The following is a 20109-nucleotide window of genomic DNA, read 5'->3' on the forward strand; positions in this document are numbered from 1 at the left end:
TGGGTTGGAATGAACATTAGCACAAACAGTTTAGCTCCTGTGTTATAGAGTGATACACTATAGGCTAATTAGCCTTTAGCTCATACTCTATCTCTCCTGTTTATCTTTCTTCTTCTCTTCTGTCCTTTTTCTATCTGACAGTTTGGCTCCTGTGTTCACCATCACTACAAAATTAATCACAGAAATCGTTTTCAGCAGAGAAAAACACAGATCTCTCTTCTCTCTACTAAAGTTAGTCAGCTGGGGTGGTGTTGTCGTAGAGACTTAGACGTGCTGTAAATCAATCCAGTCCTGGTCCACCCGTTCGGGAAGCTAAAAACTAACTATTTAAAATAACCTGTCACCTGTAATATTGGCTCTTAAAATCTCATTTTAAAGTGTGCATTTTGATCAGGCATGTATCTAGAAGGGAGACTTTTTCCAAGATCACTTTCAAACTCCTCCCAGCTCTTTTAGGATTGTTTTGACCTGCAATTAATTTAAACTCCAATTATTTCTGATCCTGCATTTTGAACTATTTTCAGGCATCAGTTTATCATTATCATTATTTTGCATAATTTCATTACTTTAATCTAATCTTGTTCCTCATATGTGTTTTTTTGACATTTTTCACATTTTCACATCATGATAAAAGCATTTAATTAAAGACGTCAGCTCTTACAGTTGTTGAGTTTCTGTGGAATGTACAGAGCTGTAGCTTTACATAAGTAGCCTATACACAGTCTAGATGTAGTGAGATGTTACTAGATACATGTTACTTTACTTTTGTTTGAACATTTTTTTTTCTGCAAAAATCAAATTTTCATGTGTCTAGTAAAAAGGATTGAACAATAAATAGAGGAAACTAGGATCCAGGTGGGGGCTGCTGTGGATTAGAGCCAGCTGTTGTTCTTCTTTGAAATTAAGGGGTGGATTTGAGGTCCTGCTGTCCAAATGATGAAGTGTCTTTGGGCAAGACACTAAACTGCCCCTGCTGGCTGTGAAAGTGGTGTTTGAACAGGATTAGTTTACACACGTATGTAGCAGCCTCTGCCATTAGAGGCACATTCTCTAACAGCTCTTAGAGAGGTCAAAGCAATGTAAACATTGTCCATTCATCGCTGACTGGGACTTGTGTACATGGGGCAAACCAATGAACCAATAAACTGACATCCAACTTTGTGGCCACTTTTTCCTGGATGACAGTGGGTTGCACAGAATCTTTAAAGGGCAGGGGGTTAAAAAGAAAAAAGAAAAAAGCATATAGTGAGTTTGGGCTCTCTAAAGGTCACTTGAGAGTGCATTTTTTCACTCAAGAGGGCAGTTTTGTTTGTTTTTCCTAACCAGGGGGACACTTTAGAGCATTTTGGCTCCCAAAGGAGCACTGAAGCACATGTTTTCCTTTTTTCAAGTTGTATCTTTATTTGGAGCTGACAGGTAGATACAACTAGCACATTTTTTTTTGAACAATCAAGCCACAGGGGTGGTAGCGTGCACATCACTAATTGATGATCACTTTTCTCCAGCTTCTGTCCCCTTGGCTCTATAGTATTGAGTGACTTCGGGCTTCAGTCATGAGAGGTACAGATCTATTTCAAATAATAAGGTCAAAGTGCATCATCGTGTCACTGTGCAGATATGGTTTCAATAATGAAACACAAGTTTGCTTCAACACATTTGAAAAGTTTATTAACCACAATCAGCTGACTCACACTGAACAGAGCTCACAGACAAACACTTTTTTTTTGTTTCTAAAGAAAAAGAAAGCAAATACAGGCCTGCTAAGTATTTAAGCTGCTGTGTCACAACAATGGCCGTACATTTAAATATTATTTCTAGCCACTGGTTTCAGTCTACATGAACACTAACTGCATTCCACTTGGATGCTAGTCTACTGTTGGTCCCGATGTTGACTCATGCATGACAAGAAAAGTACCAAGAGTCTACAGAAAGAATCTCTAAATGTGCTGATCGGACAGACACGCTCGTTTCTCTACAGAGGCAAAGAAAGCAAGAAATAAATAAATAGTCATTTACAGGATCAAAACATTCAAGGAGCTTGAGCGTGGAGAATTTAAATTACAAATTGAAATTTAAGAATGGAATTACAACCTTTCATTAAAACATGTTTGCAGATTCTTCCCATGTCATAAATCTAAAGCCAATGTTTGTTTTTTAGCTAAACCTGTAGATTAAATTTGACCAATTTATGTAGGAAAATTGAAATATGTAACTTTACACAGAGAAGAAAACATTTAAATTATGAAATTAAAAACTTTTTTTTTTTGGTCTGCACGAAATAAAACAAGCCATAGCAACGCTGGCCTAAACATTTACAACATTACAATCAGTAGCTTTATAAAGTGACATTTATCATTCCCATACAGTGATGGCTTCCAGACTATTAAATGATAAGAAATATAAATATAGAAAGTTTAGGAGGGCTCTCTAACAAAGGCTCACACACAAGAAGATAAATTACAAAATAACATAAAAACAAACAAACAAAAAAATCCACCTGAATTACAGGGATTGTAATATAACCAAGATTTTGTAACTTGCACCCAAAGCAATGAGTTTTTGATTGTGTACTGCAACGTTTTCTTATTGCACTAAGGTACAAGCAACCCTCTATATTCTCTCTATAACAAAACAACAAATGCAGATTCGCATGTTTTCAAAAAAAACAAGAAAACAAATCTAAGAACCATGAGCAGTCACCAAAACAAATTTACAGAAAACTTATAATAAAGTAAAGAGAGACATAACTTTTTTTAGTTTCAGTTTTCAATTTGAGCGCACAGATAAAAATCTCTCCAAGTACAGAAAGATAACATTCAGACGGGATTTAACACTTGAAGCAGTAGCGTAATCGAACTGTGGAGTGGGAGGAGGGATGTGTGAAACATCACTTGCGGTGTTAGCTCAGTAAGGAAAGCTGGCAAACACCTTAGCAGCATGGTTTCAGCCCCATTTAGCGATTATCTACAAAATAAAGAACAATTTAGAATGTAATAAAACAGCCGGTGAGCTTTGAGAGCCGTCCTGTAAGAAGCTATGGCTTACTGCTGAGGTCTTGTTTTTACAGAGGGGGATTTGTAAAGACGTTTTTAACTGAAATCGGGGAAAAGGAGTTGTATAAACACTAAAAATAAGAGTTTTATTTGAACTCTGCCCCTGAACTGATTCTGTTAATGATCTTTGCTGCTGGTGAAAGGCCTGTCAAAAGGTTTATAAATATTCAATAGATAAATATTGGAAATGTCATGGAGTTATCTTACAAAAATATCTCTAAATGTGTGTGCTTTTTCTCCTCTGAGTAAACAGTGTGTGCCACACGACAGCAATATTTGGTGATTTGTCCGGGGCTTTGGAAAAACACAGAATCAGATTCATCTGCATGAGACAAATGAACCGTATCTGGGTTAAGGCAGGAGGCTGTGATGTATCTGTGGTCCATCCTGATCGCTAGGAGACAATCTTTTTGACTGAACACATTGTTTTAGGTCTTATTTTAGAGGAACTCACTCACAGTGCGCTGGGCATGGGTACGGGTACAATTTGGGGAAATAATTCAAATCTTCTTTCAAAAGATTGCTAACCCTGAGGTGAATCCAAATTACTTTTTTTCTTCTTTCAGTTTCCTTTCACAGATTCTGAGCCGCTGAGTCTGATGGGTGCAGGTTTTGTTGTCCTCTGTTAGTAACTGGGCATTAAAGAGAGGACGAAGCAGATTTCAGTGCAACATACCAAATTGCGGAGCGAGCAGCTAGCTAGCACAACAACATAGCTACCACCGACATTTGCAATAGAACTACCATTACGGTACATTAGATTATACGAGTACAAGAGGTTTTACAATCCTACTTAGTTTACTCAGCACTGTCTTCCATCTCTAAGCACATCACTCACTGACAGCCAACACCACGTCACAGAAATCCATCACTGCATCTTTTCAGACTGATTTTTACTGTAATGTCTCAGTAACACAGACACAAGTTGTGACATACTGAGATGTAACCTGCTGCAGGTGTGCTTTTCATCATTCTGCACCAGGTCTGAGACGTATCCAGAGCTTCCTCTAAGAGAACTACTGTTGAGACATTCAGCCCCCGAGTGGAGCAGTCCTGAAATCTGAACACATGGCTCAACAAAACACAGAAGTTTGAAACTGGTTGTCTTCTTCAGAGTCTATCGAGATCCCAGGAGAGAGCCGACACTTCTGGCTGAAATGAAGTCCTCAGTGGAACCTCCCATGTTTCTTCAGGCGCTTCCTCTGGAGGAAGGCAGCATCAACGACTCTAAAAGAAAAAGACCTTCCAGAGAAGCAGTACCAGCTTTTGAAAGGTCCAACCAACGAAGATTTGTGTACCAGAGTTTATATTCCCTGAACTTAGACATTAGTTTCCCTGACTCTGGGATTACGCTGTTCAAAGGGAGGCCGTCTTTCCGTCAGCCGTCCTGGCCCCTTACGTGCTCCTGTAGGTCTTGATGATGTCTTTGATCTGCCTCCTACAGATGGGACAGCAGGCGTTGGACATCTTCTTGAGTTTGAGGCCACAAGTGTAGCACAGACACATGTGTCCACAGGCGTAGATCACCGTGTCCACCATGTTCTCGTAACAGATCGAGCACTCGTCCAACCAAGGCCCACGGCCTGATGGGAAGGTGGGGGACTTGGGGAGGCTGACTGGTGAGTTTGGAGTTGTTCCTGTAGAGAAAATGAAACAAGATTAAGATTTTTAAAATTAAGATAAAACACGTTCATTTTAGTGTCTCCTAAAGTTAGCTGAGCCAAGGTAAGTTAATTTTTTCTTCCTTTTAAGCCACTCATGAAATCTCATGATTTCTTGTTTTCTTTCTGCCCCTTATCTTTATAACCTGAGCTTCTTCTTACATTAAATGTAATCCTTCTCATTCTGCCCCTCAAGAATTATGTATGTTGCTGTTGCTGGTTGTCCCATATTACAGCTGAATTACACCAGGACGCTGAGCTGTGACAGATAAGTTTAGACCCCGTTTACACGGAGACTCCCGCAACTATTCTTCCTTTGTGTTTTCAAAAGCCACCCGCGTTTACATGAGGATGGCGTGAAAACGATCCGCGTTCATACGACTCCAGGAGGAGAAGTCTCTTCTTCTGTTCTTTCTTTTTCTGTCGTTTTGTTGCGTGAGACGGTCTGCAATCCAACAAGCGCATTACCGCCACCTACTGGCTGAGCGTGCAGCCTTCACCTGAAACTGTGGTGACGTCAGCGTTTCACCCTGAAACGCTCCGCTCTGTGTTTACACGAAGCTGGATGGAGGAGCGGATTCAGATCTTTCCACTCTGGGGAGCGTTTTCAAAAGTTTGCGTTTTCAGTGAAAACACAACGTGGTATCGTCCAAACGGAGGGCCAAGTGCAACGAAATGTTTGCGGAATTGACTGTTTTCGGCGTCATGTAAACGGGGCCTTAGTGTGCAGAAGATCAAGTGGGACAGGCAGTTGTGCACGGAAACTATGTAAAGACACCAAATGACTTTCAAAATAAAACAAACTGTGTCAAAACCAGTTCGTATTTAGCTTGATTGTAACAACAAACAGACACAGTGAGTGGAGCCAGACCAGGAGTCAACAGGTTTGAGGTTTTACAGTCCAACATGAATGAAGAGAGATGTATTCCTGGAGAGGGAAGAGCGGAAACTTCTCAGTTTTGCGACGCCAGCTGTCTGTCAGTCATACAGCCTGAACACAGAGTCGGTGTAAGTTGACCATAGACGGTATGATTAATGGCATAGTCTTCCTAAAGTCACCCGTCTGTTTCTGAAACAGACTTTGGAAGAAAATCAGCTGTCATAGCCATACTGGAAATGATGGGGGCTGGGAGTACAGCTATAGGGCGCCTGTGGGACACATGACCTCTGATTGGGCGAACTTGGAATCTTTATATCCTCTAATCCGCCAAGTTAAAAAAAAAAAAAAAAAAATCACAAACAGTGTGTGCAGTCTGTAAAGCTTTTTTTGGCTTGGTGCGTATCTTACTTCTGGCACTTCTGGAGCCAGCTTCAAGTGGACACTTGAGAAGCAGCAGATTTAGCACTTTTGTTAAATACTGTCAAATATTTTTAGACCAAAGGTTGCTGCTTGGAGCTCACGAACGCAGTCAACACACAGCGGAGTGGAGCTAGACTTTGAGGTGCTACTTTACGCTCCTTGTTTTAGATATTGTTATGAGATGTCATTTATGCAAGGATTAGCTTAAAAGAGAAGCAGTTTGAGGCATGTTGCTTCAGAGGACATTTACACAACAATGTTAGGATGAAACGCAAAAGTTCCATTGCGCTTCAGCCGCGCGTTTAGACAGAAACAATGTTTTAGCCGACCTCAATCGCAAACATTTGAAAATGTTTTCTGTAATGCTGCCGCCACCGTTGCCGCCACAGTAAGCCATAGAAATGCTGACGTTCTGCTGCCTTCATGCAAGGGCATACAACAGTAAAACAGTACTGTTGTTACTATCGTCTAGGTCTACCGTGTTGTGCTTGTGCTGCTCAATCTGCTGACTGTCTTTAACAAAATAAGCATCAGTTGCTCCACTTCTGCACTTAGTATTCACCAACACACCAGATGATCGGCCCAACCGTACTTCAATAAAGAGCTACCAAAAGCAGCTTCTGGACAAAACAGTTATAGCGCCAACTACAGGCCTGGCATGCTGACTACAGCATTTTTTTTGTCCCTCAGCATTTTTGAGTAAACACTTTTTTTTTTTTTTTGCTTTTCTCTTTTTAACTGCTATCCTTGTAAAGGGCAATACAAATAAAATGTATTATTATTATTATTATTATTATTATTATTATTATTATTATTATTATTATTATTTCACCTTGTTTTCACTGCATTTTAGCTTTCTTGGATGAAATGTCATGTAAATGGGGCCTAAAAAATTGAGTCATCTCAAGTTGTTTCTGGACAAAGATTTAAAAAAAAAAAACAGAATTCAAAATGCAGCTATTGTATGTTATTCAGTAACCCACAAACTTCACTGGTTGAAATAAAAGATGAACTGTAAGTCTGGAATAAAAACAGTGAAGTCACATGGGTTGAGTCAGCCTCAGGAGAGAGTTTGGTGTTGTCCTAAACTTTCTCCAAGAACAACTCTAGACACTCTGTCTACACTGCTCTGTAACACAACAACACGTGCCGAACGTTTCTCTACTTCCAGCTGCAGCTGCAGCATCAAGGGGACAATGAAGTGCCGGTCATTGTTCCTAACTACTGCAGGATGACATCTGCTACTGTCCTATAATGGCTTCCCCTCAGCTCCCTGTGGGGTGATTGATTCTCTTCTTCTGCAGCAGTAGCTTCCCTCCCGGGTGGACCTACCCCCAGCTGAGCTGCAGTAAGCGGCGGAGCACAGACCTCCGTTCAGCACCGGATCAGAGCTGCCACTGCCCAGGGCGCTGGGGGTGTGTGGGGAGGAGGAGGGGGAGCTGGGGTTGGATGTGGCACGCTGGTCTCCCAGATGAGTAGAACCTAACCGGGACAGAAAAACACAGGGGGATTAGTTGTCACCCTTTAATAGGAACTGGAGTTCCTCAACTGCAAGAAGTGAAAAAAAATCAGGAAGTTGTGATTTCTCTGAAGTAATAAAACAGTTTGGCTCTTTACTCTGGCAACACAAAGGCACAGCACAATGCTGCAAATATTTCTCCTCACTGTCAGCGTTTTCTCCTCAGCCCTGCAGTGCGTTTTGTTGACTTCACAACAAACAATGAGCTGGAGCAGAATTAGCTCATTTTTTACTTCAGGGATCATGTTTCTGGAGAGAGCACTTTTAATTTGTGAGAGCATCAGTGTGTAAAACAAACACATATCCATCAGCGGAGAGCAGAGCTCTTGCCTCACTTCTTTTTGGTTAAGTGCATTTCAAAACAAAGCAGGCATCCCCCATTATTTCCACGTCCTATATTTACACACCGGACACCAGGAACACACAGGAATTCCAGGAACAAGTTTGAGGGACACACGTTGAAATGCCAACGATGCCTCGAAAGACGGCTCAGTCTGTTCGGCTGCTGTACGATTGACATGGGTTGAAGGAGCCTTTGAGCCTGTTTTAGATCCACTGGTTTGTTTTGGCTGGACCAGCGTCACCTGCTAAGTGTTATCCACAAACCACAGCTATGGTTTGTTCTGCTAATGAATGGTTAATCTCATCCACTGAGGCAGTTGCCTACCTGTGAAAAAATCCCTGATAAACCAAAGTGAACACCACCCCATCAATAAACAGACACAGCTAGCAAGTTGCTAGTGAGGAGAAAATAACTATTCATCGCCCTAACCATCATCACTCAAGAGTTAATCAATATAAACTCAGAGTAAGGGTTGTAAATAAAAGCGTTTATTACCAGCTGTGTACCACACTTGTTTCTGATTGGTCTTCAGAACAATGTTCATTGATTCTGAAGAGAGCAATGTTGGGTGACACACCTAATGACACACATCACACAGGATCACTCCATGTGAAGAAGTCTAAACTATTAACTTGAATGATTTTACATCAGCATGGCATTCAAGTACGTTTTCGAAGTATTGTTTAAAAAAAACAGAAAGAAAAAAAGGAAAGAAAGGGGGCTGTATGACTAAACTGTTTTGAAATCAATGCAGTCTTTAGATCAATACTTGATGTGTTAAACAGGATAACAGATAGGTTAAGGTCTGACGGATAAGGCGCTTTGTATTGGGGTTTTGTTTCACCCTGTCAGAATTCTCTTTCACATAATCTCCTGCACACCAAACTCTGTCCCTCACACGGTAACCAGATTAACCAGAAAACACTCTTTGTCATCAAAGAACCCAAGAAAGGAGTTTATTTAAATGTGCCAAAGGTACAGTGTGCTTCATTTGAAGGCAAAGTGTGTAGTGTTTAGACAGAAACACAGTGTGGTATTTAAAGGTACAGTCTGGGATATTTCAGTTAATTAATCAGTCAAACTTATTTGTATAGCTCTTCCTACACACAAAAAAAGTAGCACAAAGCGAAAATTAAAAATGATAATAAAATTAAATAAAGTGACCAGACAACCCCTCCACAAACACACTCATCAACACACAACCCTTCACTTTCCACCCCCACCCCTCAATTTTACATTGAAACGCACACAACCCACTCACGCCAGTGCATCATAGGAACACAACATGTGTAAAATCTGTGCTGATGACCTGAGGAAACCTTACCAGGACATCTTAATGAGGAAACACTGAAGCTTAAGAAAAGAAAAGAAAAACAACCAAGTTGAAAAAAAAATAAAAATAAAAATAAAAAAATAAAAACTAAAAGAATAAAAGGCTAAAACAAGATGCTGTGCTAAAATTTAATAGTACAGTATTAAAAAGACCATAAAATTATTAAAAAAAAATTAATTAAAATTAAAATAAGCAATTAAGCTAAGCTTAGTATAAAATAAGATCAAATACTTATTAATTTATCCCACAACTGGGAAATTTAAAGAGTTACAGCAGCTAACAAGAAACTATAGTTCAAAAAACTGTAGAATAAGAACAAATATATAAAGTAATATTATAAGTATCACATGAAAAAAATGGCTTATTAGATAAATAAATAAATAAATAAATAAATAAATAAATAAATAAATAAATAAATAAATAAATAAATGTAGTTTTAAAAACTTAAAATTGTTTGAAAATTAAAAAAAAAAGATTAAGATCAGAACTTGTTGAATAAATCAATTAATTAAACTTGGTTAACATCTTAGACTAAAAAGGCAGGTTTTCAGGTTGCTTCTAAAAACTGTTACAGATGTGTTGTGTTGTATTTGATACTGTTATTAAACAGTGTGTGATATATAAAGGTCAAGTTTATGGTACTTAATTGGACAGTGATGATATTTGATGCTGCAATGTGTGGTTTTTAATGGGTGCAGATTTTAGTATTTAAAAGTTTTTGTTTGTATTATTTAAGGTGACAGTGGTTCCTCTTTAAAGATAGTTTGTAGAATTAAAGGTTCAATGTATACTGTTTGAAGGCACAGTGTGTAATATTAAATACAGTTAAAATTCAGTATTTATGTTAGTGCATGTGTAAATGTTCTGTTGAAGACTTTCCTTCTCAACAATAATAAACTGCTTTTCTAAGAAGCAAGTTTTAACATTAAAAGCTCTAGCAGTATAATGCTGTTTTTACCAATAAAATGCTTCATTCAATCCTTCCCCCTGGCGATGTCTAATGCCACTGATCTCGTGGTATTCCCTCTCATTTAAAAGAACTTAGTTCACCATTAAAAGTGCTGCAGAGACACCAATATACCCAACAAATTAAGATGTAAATGAGCTGCCCTATAGAGCAACCATATAATCATCAGCAAAGAATTCCCATCAAATGCTTTGCTGCTTCCCAACATAAACGCTGATTACTTTAATTACCTTCCCTCAAGCTTGCTGTCAAAAATAGCACAACAACAGCATCACAGATCAGCTGCTGTGTGTGCGGGTCACAATCCTATTTCAGGACCACTTTTATCAGAAAGCTTCTCCTCGCTGCCGTGAGTCTTTCTGAGGAGCAGCTCGCAGCGTGTCTGCTTTGAAGGACAGCTGACACAGGGAGAGGAAAGAAGTGAGAGCAGAGTCATCTGCTGTGGCAGAGTCACAGTCAACACTGACCGCTAACATCATGATGACAGTCCCACACTAACCAATGTCCCAGCAGTCTGCCAGACCACATCTCTGCTGCCATCTGCACAGGCAGTCCAATCCATCCATCACATGCCCCCCGGACACCAGACAGAGGATGATTTCATTTCAGGGCCAAGCCAATGATGGCCCATTGGCATTTAAAGAACCTGGCCTATAAAAGGCAGGTCATAAAGACTGGCAGGGCTGTGCTCACAGTTGGTGGGTCCTCATGTCACTGGTGGAACTCGGTCTCAGCAGCTGTTTGATGTGATATTTTAGGGACCAGCAGGGTTAGACAGGAATCTCTTTTGTTTGCATACCGGGGTTACCCTGGTGCTCCCAAGCCCTTTGGCGCCTGGAGTGTGCATGTTTCCTGCTGTATGTACAGTGTGCTTAGTGTGATGTAAGAGGTCACCTGGAGTAGAGAGGGCTGCCCCACGCGGAGTGACACTTGATATCCTGGTTGCATGACAATGTTTGCAAGTCACATGTATAAGCATACATGCGGCGAAAGACAGTAAACACCGCTTATGGATGGCAACTTCATCACCATCAGCTTACAACTGGCTGTCACTGCTGGAGTGCATGTGAAAACACTGGACAACATTTTGCGAAAGTTTCATGTTGATTTATTTTTTGACATGCTCTGGAAAAAACACCACAAAAAATAGGATGATTTCCTTTTTAAAGCTGGAGGATGCATAATTTTTTGCAAAAAAATAGAAATTGAGGATGAGTCACTTTTCCCTGCCATGCTGATTTTAACAGGTGTAAATTGCCTCTCATTGCCACGGGGGCCATGGGCTCCTGGTCAAAGCACCGTGCACAGAGACTGTCATTAGCTGCTGATTAAACTCCTGGTTATGACCCTCTGCTACTCGCCAGCCCTCAATCTCAATTCAACAAATTTCCTGTATTTCCACACCTCTCACTGAATGAAAGGTGATAAAGCCGAACAAAAATAACTTTAAACAAGGTGTATTTTCAAAATCATGTTTACTGACAGAATTAGAAACCTGTTTCTAAAAAAGTTGGGATGTAAAATATGACCAAAAAGACCATGCAGTGTTTCCAACTACAGTGTGAGGAAAGTAGTTATTGTCTGTCCTAAACGTCACCAGAAGTTGCTAAATGACAACATAACCTAATCTGCATAGTTAACAATTTGTAAAAGGGATAATGAAAGAAAGAAGGATAACATCACTGGAGGGACAAAAATTGAGTGAGAAACACCTGTAATATGTTTAAAACTACACACATGCTCATGTGACGGTCATTTGTAATCTGCGTCCAGAAGTGGAGGTTCATCCTGCTCCGGCTGTAGCTGGGAGGGGCTGCTGTGTGTCGGCTGTGTTGTCTGTGGGTGTTTAAGGAGTGGGGAGGGTCCATGGGAGAACCTTTTGCTTGCTGAAAAGCAGCAGGAGAGTGTGGTACCTGTTCACATCAGAGTCTCTAAAAGTCTCTAGATTTGTTGCTCTTTTTTTTTTTTTTTTCGAAGCGTTGCATGAGGTGTCTGAAAAGACGCTAATAAGCCATAAAGTTGCTTAGTTGGTGACACAAAAAGACTGTACAGAGGCCAAAAACTGCCAGGGACTTTTCTTTTTTTTATGCACTGTTATCTCATGATCATGACTTATTATCTCATTATCTCGATATAACAAAGATCACTTCCTTATCATAACGAATTCATTAATAATGTGGCTTGTTGAAATCAAGACAAATACATTATTACTGGATTTGTTATCCCCATCTTTGTTACGTTGAAATGACAAAAAAAATCATTATGAGCAAAAAACAATCTTTGTTGTATCAACATAATCAGATAATTTGTCTTAAAAGAAAAGTCCATGACTGTTCTGACGATTCCTGGCTTAAATAAATGTGTGGAAGAGAAAATATTGTAAAACTGAGAATTGAAATTATTTTTCCACAGTTATATCCTCATTTTACAATTGATGCCAGCAACACACTTCAAAAATCTCCCACAACAGAACAGGAAACTGACAACAGTGAGAGCAGTTTGGGGTTCAGGGTCTTGTTGAGGACACTTTGGCCTGCAGGTGATGCAGGTGCAGGGATTGAACCCCTGACCTCCTGACTGAGAGACTCTGTGTCTGAGCCCCAGCTGCACAAGACACTGGTCGAGTTCTGAAAGGCTGATAAAAATACTTAATGAGAATTTTTTTTTAACACTTTATAAGGTCAACTGACCACAGGTTACTGACATCACTGGCTGTAAAAAAAAAAAAAGCATCACGGAGAGGATGAGTCATTCTAGGAATCAGGAGTTCTCGGTAAGCATGAGACCAGGCTGCAAACCATTTCTGAAAAGCCGTGAATGTTTTTTTTTACACGACACAAAAACAGCTTCAAAGTCAATCAGTATTTTTTTTTATTTCGCAAAATAGTTCAAAAGAGTATGAAGTACAAGAGGTCAAAGCTACACTCAGATAAGACAAAGCCAATGTAAAATCTGAAGGGTTCTATCATGTGTGGAGACCTTTTTTACAATTTCTGAATAACTTCACACACTGAGATCTCTAACTATTAAAAAGATTTAGAGGATCTAGTTTTTTTCTGAACTTGATTTTAGCTGCTTGGGCAGATTTCTAAAATTGTAATCAGGAAAAGAAAACCCAGTTTTCTTTTTGTATTTATTTTATTCATTTATTTATCGAGTATTTTTGAATTTATTTACTTATTCTTTAGTATTTTTGAATTTATTTGTTTATTTATTTATTCTTCAGTATCTTAAAAATAATTTCATTTATTTTTTTATTTTATTTTATTATTTTTTTCCGGCAATTAGTGCACCACTAGAATAATAAAGATTTTTCATCTGTGTTAATAATACTACTGTCTGCTGGTGAGTGCACACGTGAATATTTATGAATATATGTAAATATTTCCTACATTTACTTATTAGGTGATGGTAAATGCATATACCTATATATTTATATTGCAATGTTTTCATTTAAATTTCCTTATTGCTGAGACTGTTGGGGACTCAATTTTGGAAAAAACACTACTAATAAGAACACTGAAAAAAAAAGAATTATCAAAGGTTTTAGTAGTTTTAGACCTGGTGGATGATTTTCACAGAAAAAAAAAACTAAAATTTTGTCATCAGTTGATTAGGTATTTAGCCCTCATGTTAATACCACACCACATCCATACTCTGATGGCAGAGGCTGCTGTGTAAAGGGCCTATTGATGTTAACTAATCACAATCACATGCACGTACATGCTGCTGGCTACGCCACCAGGAGCATCTCTGGGTTCACGGTCAGTGCCAAAGGACACTTAACCCTGAAGATCCAGGACCCAGAGTGAGATATTCAACACACTGATCCTCCTCAACAAAACAAACTGGGGTTTTCATCATCAGATAGCAAAAGGGGATCAGAGCAGCAGAAGAAAACTGCTGTGATTATGGTCACAACATGCCGTGTAAAGACAATAAATATGAGCGTTAAGGCTCAGATTAATGGCGTCATGCTGTAAGTGTTGATAGGTCAACTCCTGTGTGCAGCTGCACTTGTCGTACTTCACCTCTTACCCGATTACTCGACCCACAGAGGTCCCCCTGTGGAACTAAATCCTTATTCCCTCAGCGTCCCCCCTCCGTCCCCTCTGTCCATCTCTCCCTTTTAATCCCTCTGGCAGGCAGGCACCTCCCATGGCAGGCAGCTGAAGCAGGATCTACAGTGCCCGGCCCTGATCCCGCCTGCTCTCTGCTAGATTAAAGCGACCTGTGTGAACAGCTGTGAGGACAGGCTGCCTCTCCACGGCCACATCTCTGCTGCTATCTGTCCATCTCGCTATCCATCCATCTTTGGCACATACATCTACAGGGAGAGCCTCCTCCACTGGAGCACGGGAGGTATGCAGAGTATGTGACGAGGGAGGTGGGTGCGGCTGAGGGGTGGAGGAGGACAGAGGAGGAAGAAGAGGTCAAGGGTTTGGAGCTCAGTGTGTTTACAAACTTTTTACATCCCAACCTAAAGAGAGGGGGAAAGGTTAAATCCCCAGGCCTCTTTATGGACGGATGAATCAACAGGAATAAAAAGAAAAGAAGGAAGGGGAAGGAGGAATAGTTTACATTAAAGGTTCCTCTGTGAAACACTAAACCTAAACACAAACCATTAGACACTGGCTGGTTGTTAATCTGAGCAGAGAAACTCTCTTGTTGTGAGGTGCTATAAGGACAAATGTGCACTCAGGCTTGTTTTAGTCTGCCCGTGTTTAGATTGGATGAGAGGAAAAACAGTCAGGAGGTAGTAGTTTGAGGCCCCAGCTTGTCCTCCTGCTTAAAATGTTAATAGTCTTTTTATTCTGAGCTCTAGATGTAATCTTTAGAGACAAAGAGGCTGTTTGGAGGGAGGACACGGTCATACATCCCTGAGTTGTTTATCTCGACATCAGGTGTATGAGGAGCTTCTATTCATATGTATGAGCATGTATTGATGTCTGTGCCGACACCATATTCAAAAATACAGACACCTCTGAAAAAAAGGTTGAGGAGAATCTTGTTTACTCTCCAACTTCACCTGAATCTTTGGATTGCAAAGATTTCAGATGCAGAAAATTCAAGCCCTACACATCTCACTGCTCAGGAGACAAGATAACAGTGTTCAGATGTGGACAAGTGTTCCTGTGAGGCTCAATAATTGCATAAAAAATCAACTTCGACTATGAAAAAAAAAGAGAAGAATTTTTCTATTCATGTACTCAATTTAAGAATAAGATGCTTTAAAATCCATCCTTTTTCACTGACATGTTTCTTGAGCGGAGTAATAAAAGAAGCAGAAAATTGTTGATTAAAACAAAAGAGAAAAACAAAAGAGAGATTTGAAAGTGAGGAGGAGAAGACAGCAGCTAAGATGACAGAAGTTAAGAAGAGGAGGAGAGAGGAGGCCGGCAGCTGCCGTACGTGAAGAAGTGGGCGGTGAGAGGTCTGACTCGAGCACAAACGTGCTGACATTTTAATGGAATCTATAATACATGCGAAGTGGGTCACTGGATAGGTGTCCTGTTTCCACGCCACGAAGCACAAGGTCCCTTCACTCCTTCTTTCCCAGAGTTCAGCTGTCGGCTGGTACAATCAGACTAATGTAAGATATCTGGAGGATATAGAAAACTACTTTGTGGTATGGTGGTCCAGAGTCACATGTGTGTCTGTGGGTATGAGTGTGTGTGACGTGGTTTAGCATCAGTTATTGTGAAAGTTTTGTGCACATTATTCCCTAAAGGAGAAGTTCTTTGAACCTGCACTGCAAAAAAACTGAAATCTTATCGAGTGTTATTACACTTGAGCTGAACCACATTCAACTTATCAGTCCAGAAAAATGTCTAATTTCAAGTTTTAAAGGCAAAAATGAGGTCTGAATTGGTCACAGTTAAAATTTAAAAGGTCTGCCAATGGAATGAGAAAAATTTGCTAGAAAATTTGCTTGAAATTAGAATAATGTCTTAATACAAGTGACTTTTCTCTTGTTCCATTGGCATTTTTTTTAACCTGTTACAAGCAATTCAGACCTCATTTTTGTCTTTATATAACCTGAAACAAGACATTTTTCTGGACTGGTCAGGTGAATGTGGCTCATTTTCAGTCAAAAAAGACATTTTCTACTGAAAGTAAGACAAAACCACTGGATAAGATTTCCCTTTTTTGGAGTGTGACAATGTCCTGAATCAAATTTTAACCAACAAACAGGTTGGACTAATGATTCAGCACTTTTATTTACATGTCCTTTTGGATAATATATCTATTTGCCATGTACAGTGTATCCTCCGGGCTGATATCATCCAGCTCTGCTGTAAAGAAACCATCACCTGATTGGAAGAGACCAACTACATACTCGCTTTGAGCAGACACACTCAGCTTAGAATTACCTCTGATGTTGTTTGGTTTTTGTTGGTTTGTTCCTGAAGTAAAACTGCCTTTTTATTTGTTTACTTAGACAGACTTGTTCTGAGCTCTAAGGTTAGAGTCCTTTTTGGTTACTGTTGTTTCCTGGTTTCAAGATCACTGCAGACGCTTGCCATTACATGTATTGTTTCACAGTTTTCTTTTTTTGTTGTAACAAAGAACTCTACTGAACCAAAAACACTGGTTTTGTGTGACGGCCCTTTCCCCAAAGCAGCTGGGTCATTACACCAAATTGACAAAAGACACACAGCTCAGTATTTGGTTGTTGTTTATCATTTTGTGAGAGAGGTATAAAATTAGGGCGCAGCCCTAATTTTCTTGCAGCCCTAATTTTCTTCTTGCCTCACAACAAGAAGAAGGTTACTGGTTAAATTCCCACCTAGCCTTTCTGTGTGGAGTTTGCATGTTCTTCCCGTGTGTGCGTGGGTTCTCTTCGGGTACTCCAGCTTTGTTAATTGAGCACTCTAAATTGTCTGTAGGTGTGATTGTGTGAGTGAAAGGTTGTCTGTCTCTATGTGTCAGCCCTGTGATTGACTGGCAACCAGTCCAGGGTGTACCCCACCTCTCGCCCAATGACAGCCAGGATAGGCTCCAGCCACCACAACCCTGAACAGGATAAGCGGTTCAGAAAATGAACAAATGAATGAACGTATAAAATTAAGAAAAGGCTGTGATTGGTCAATGATCTCATGGGGTTCTGAAAAAAACTTGAATCTTTCTTAGCTTATATTACATAGTGTTAAAATGTTGTTGTTTGTGTTAGTTGTTAGCAGTTAGCAATTTTTTTTGTTTCAGCACATTTAACTCTACACTTAATTCTAAGTTTAGCTTTGAGTACCATCAAATAAGACTTATATCTCAACCTTTCAGTATGTGGCTCATATTAAATTACAACAGGATTAGTTTTTTTTTTTCACTTACACTGATGTAAGTTACAGGTATGAACTAAAGATGAAGTCACATTGGCCATCCATACCAAAGGACGCTTCAACTCACAAGTCAAGTCCAGTTTGGCAACAACTCCACTCCATAATCGATTTGAATAATGGGAAGAGGGAAGTTTTGGACCAAAAAAAGTCAAGTTATTGTCATGTCCTCTGTGTTCTCCATTGTGCTGACTGACGAGACCATGCTTAATATAAGCAGGGGCTTCATAATAAGGTCGGTGGGCCGTGCATGTGTCATAATTGTGCTTAAGTCTGGTTTATATTGGAGTCGTGTGACCATGGATTGTATCAACCAGTGGAGGAATGGCACCCAGTCTTGCTTGAGTACAGCATGGTATGAAAGGCCAGTGAGACAGTGCCCTAAGTTTCCAAATCTCTTTTATTTGAAGTAGCTTCATTTATCCTAATTATTTGTTTGCCTCACCCCATTAGCCAAGACTAACATCACAAAGTGAGCTCACAACGGTTGAACAAAGAAGCCTGGGGTTAATGTTTGACTGCACCAACTGAATAAACGTTAGCATAGTAACATAACAACATCTCAAGACGGGAGAAAGGAAAGTTTTTTTTTTTTTTTTCCTGAGTCAAGTCTCAACTGATCCACCTGTTATAGAAACTCCAGGTACCAAGACTATTTTCTTTTCAGAAGAGTGAATGTGAGCTGAAGTCAGAGAGTAGTTTACTGATACTGAAGTGACCCAGGCAAACATCACACTTCTTTTTCACAGGATGGATCTTTGTTGCCTGATGGTGTTCAGATGCTGCTTTTCTGCCACATGAACAGAAATTTAGAAGACTCATAGAAATAGAAAGTGAAAACTTCAAGAAATCTTTTGAAAATGGGATCACTGGTGCAATTGATGAAAAGTCTTAAAAACAATCTATTCACAGGAAAGAGACGGGAGGCGCTTGACAATTAGGTTTGTTTTTCTTCCTCTCTTTTGGCAGATTAGTTTAACCCCTCATTCAGGCTTCAATTTTTGTCTTTTAATATCTTGAAATCCTTTTTTTAAGGACTTGTCAGGTGAATGTGGCTGAAATTCAGTCAAACAGAACAAAGTTAACCCAAAATAAGAAATAAAAGCATGGTTAGAGTTCAGTTTTTGCATGGTTTTCTCCCGTTGTCATGTAGCCTTAAAAGTGTTTTAGTTTGTATCATTTAGTTTACATACAAGCTTATTGTTATCATCATTCAGCTAATTATAAATTCAATCTGTATAGTATTAAACTGAGCTACATTCTGAAAGTACAGACCTAGAAAAAGCAGTTTCTATGATTAAGGTGGAAATACGCTCTTTGTCCTCAAGCTGCTTGTTTTTCTGTTAGTCATCCATCCAGCAAGTGTTTTTTTTTTTTTTTTTTCCATGTCTGTGGGCTTAAATGCCAAACAGCTACTGACTTTTACTCTTACTCTTAAGGTTAAATCTGAGGTGTCCTGCTGAGATTGTGACCACTAACAGAGCCAAAGCTACTGAGAGCGTTTCCCACACATAGATGCAGCAGAGCATGCAGGCAGTGTGATAAGTGGACAGGAAGAAGCAAGAGAGATGGACAAAAAGCTGAAAATCAAGGGACAAAGAGCTAGTTGACGTGTCTGTAAACATTTTATGGAGAACATCTGACACTTTTGTAAGAATCAAGGAGGCAGAAAAAGTATTGGTTTATACCTAAGCATGCAGATTCAAAGAGAAATGCAGACATTTTAATTTACAATTATGACCTTCTTATTACTTTCCTGCCTTAAGCGCTAATGGAAGTAATGCAGTATTGATTTTATCCTCTACCATTAACCTGTCTGAGCGCTCCAGGCTGACCTGAGCTCACCTCCTGTTTCTGTTTGAGTGTGTCTGTTCCAATTAGGGAGCTCCATTACTTTGTGCTTTGTTTGAAGCAAGGGGCCTCTGTGATAATGGCTTTATCTCTCATCCTGAAGAGCAGGAGTCCACCGGGAGAGTCGAGCTTTCAGATTTAACATCCCTCACCTCAGGTAGAGAGAACGTCTCAAAGCACGCCGAGCTGAAAGCTAAAACGCTCTCCAGTCAACACAGAGCCATAGATCACAGGTTGTACGAGCGAGATAAGAGCCGCTTCCTGATTGGAAGCAGCTGGTAAATATAAAGATGATTCACACCTCGGTGGGACTTCCAAGATCTGCTCCGATAAGGAGACGCGCCTCCGACCGGTTTCATTGTTCTGCTGTTCCTGTTTTGTTGTGCTGTCAGGCTCTCTGGTTTCAGTAAATGATTGTTAGAAATGCAAATAGAAAAAGCAGCTGGTCTGCTGCGCACTGTTGCCAAACTGAAATGTAATTTAACCGTAAAGAAGGTGATCCATCTGTGACAACACAGCGCTCTAACAGAAGTGTTTACTGTGGCTTTAAGGCATTTATCTTTTGTTTTCACAGAGGAAGGAAGGATCTCCTTTTTCTATTAAAGAGACAAATAATAGTATCATTTGAATAAAATCTAACTCTTAACTGAGCCTTCACTGCTTCTGTTTTATTTTCTGTTCAGCCACATTTACTAAACTCCAATAACAGCCAACATCTGTCATGTTGGATCCACGAGATGCACTT

The 20109-nt window shown here is 39.7% G+C and overlaps 1 protein-coding gene across 3 annotated transcripts in view; it reads right to left on the reverse strand.

Moving 5' to 3' along the window:
- Nucleotides 1-1651: 1651 nt before the first annotated feature.
- neurl1aa (neuralized E3 ubiquitin protein ligase 1Aa) overlaps nt 1652-20109 on the reverse strand; it is a 78401-nt gene continuing 59943 nt past the window's right edge. Inside the window, exons 5-6 of one of the 3 annotated variants that reach the window (XM_074662111.1) lie at nt 7347-7496; nt 1652-4690 (exon numbers count right to left, since the gene is read on the reverse strand). In XM_074662111.1, coding sequence (XP_074518212.1) covers nt 4449-4690; nt 7347-7496 — 392 coding nt within the window. In that variant the 3' untranslated portion in view covers nt 1652-4448. The remainder of the gene's footprint in view (nt 4691-7346; nt 7497-20109) is intronic. The other 2 variants (XM_074662100.1, XM_074662090.1) reach the window with 2 other exon arrangements.

Source organism: Halichoeres trimaculatus, unplaced genomic scaffold (genome assembly GCF_033239565.1).
Source record: "Halichoeres trimaculatus isolate MK-OKI-2021-1 unplaced genomic scaffold, fHalTri1.1 fHalTri1_scaffold_2, whole genome shotgun sequence".
Taxonomy (NCBI): Eukaryota; Metazoa; Chordata; class Actinopteri; order Labriformes; family Labridae; genus Halichoeres; species Halichoeres trimaculatus.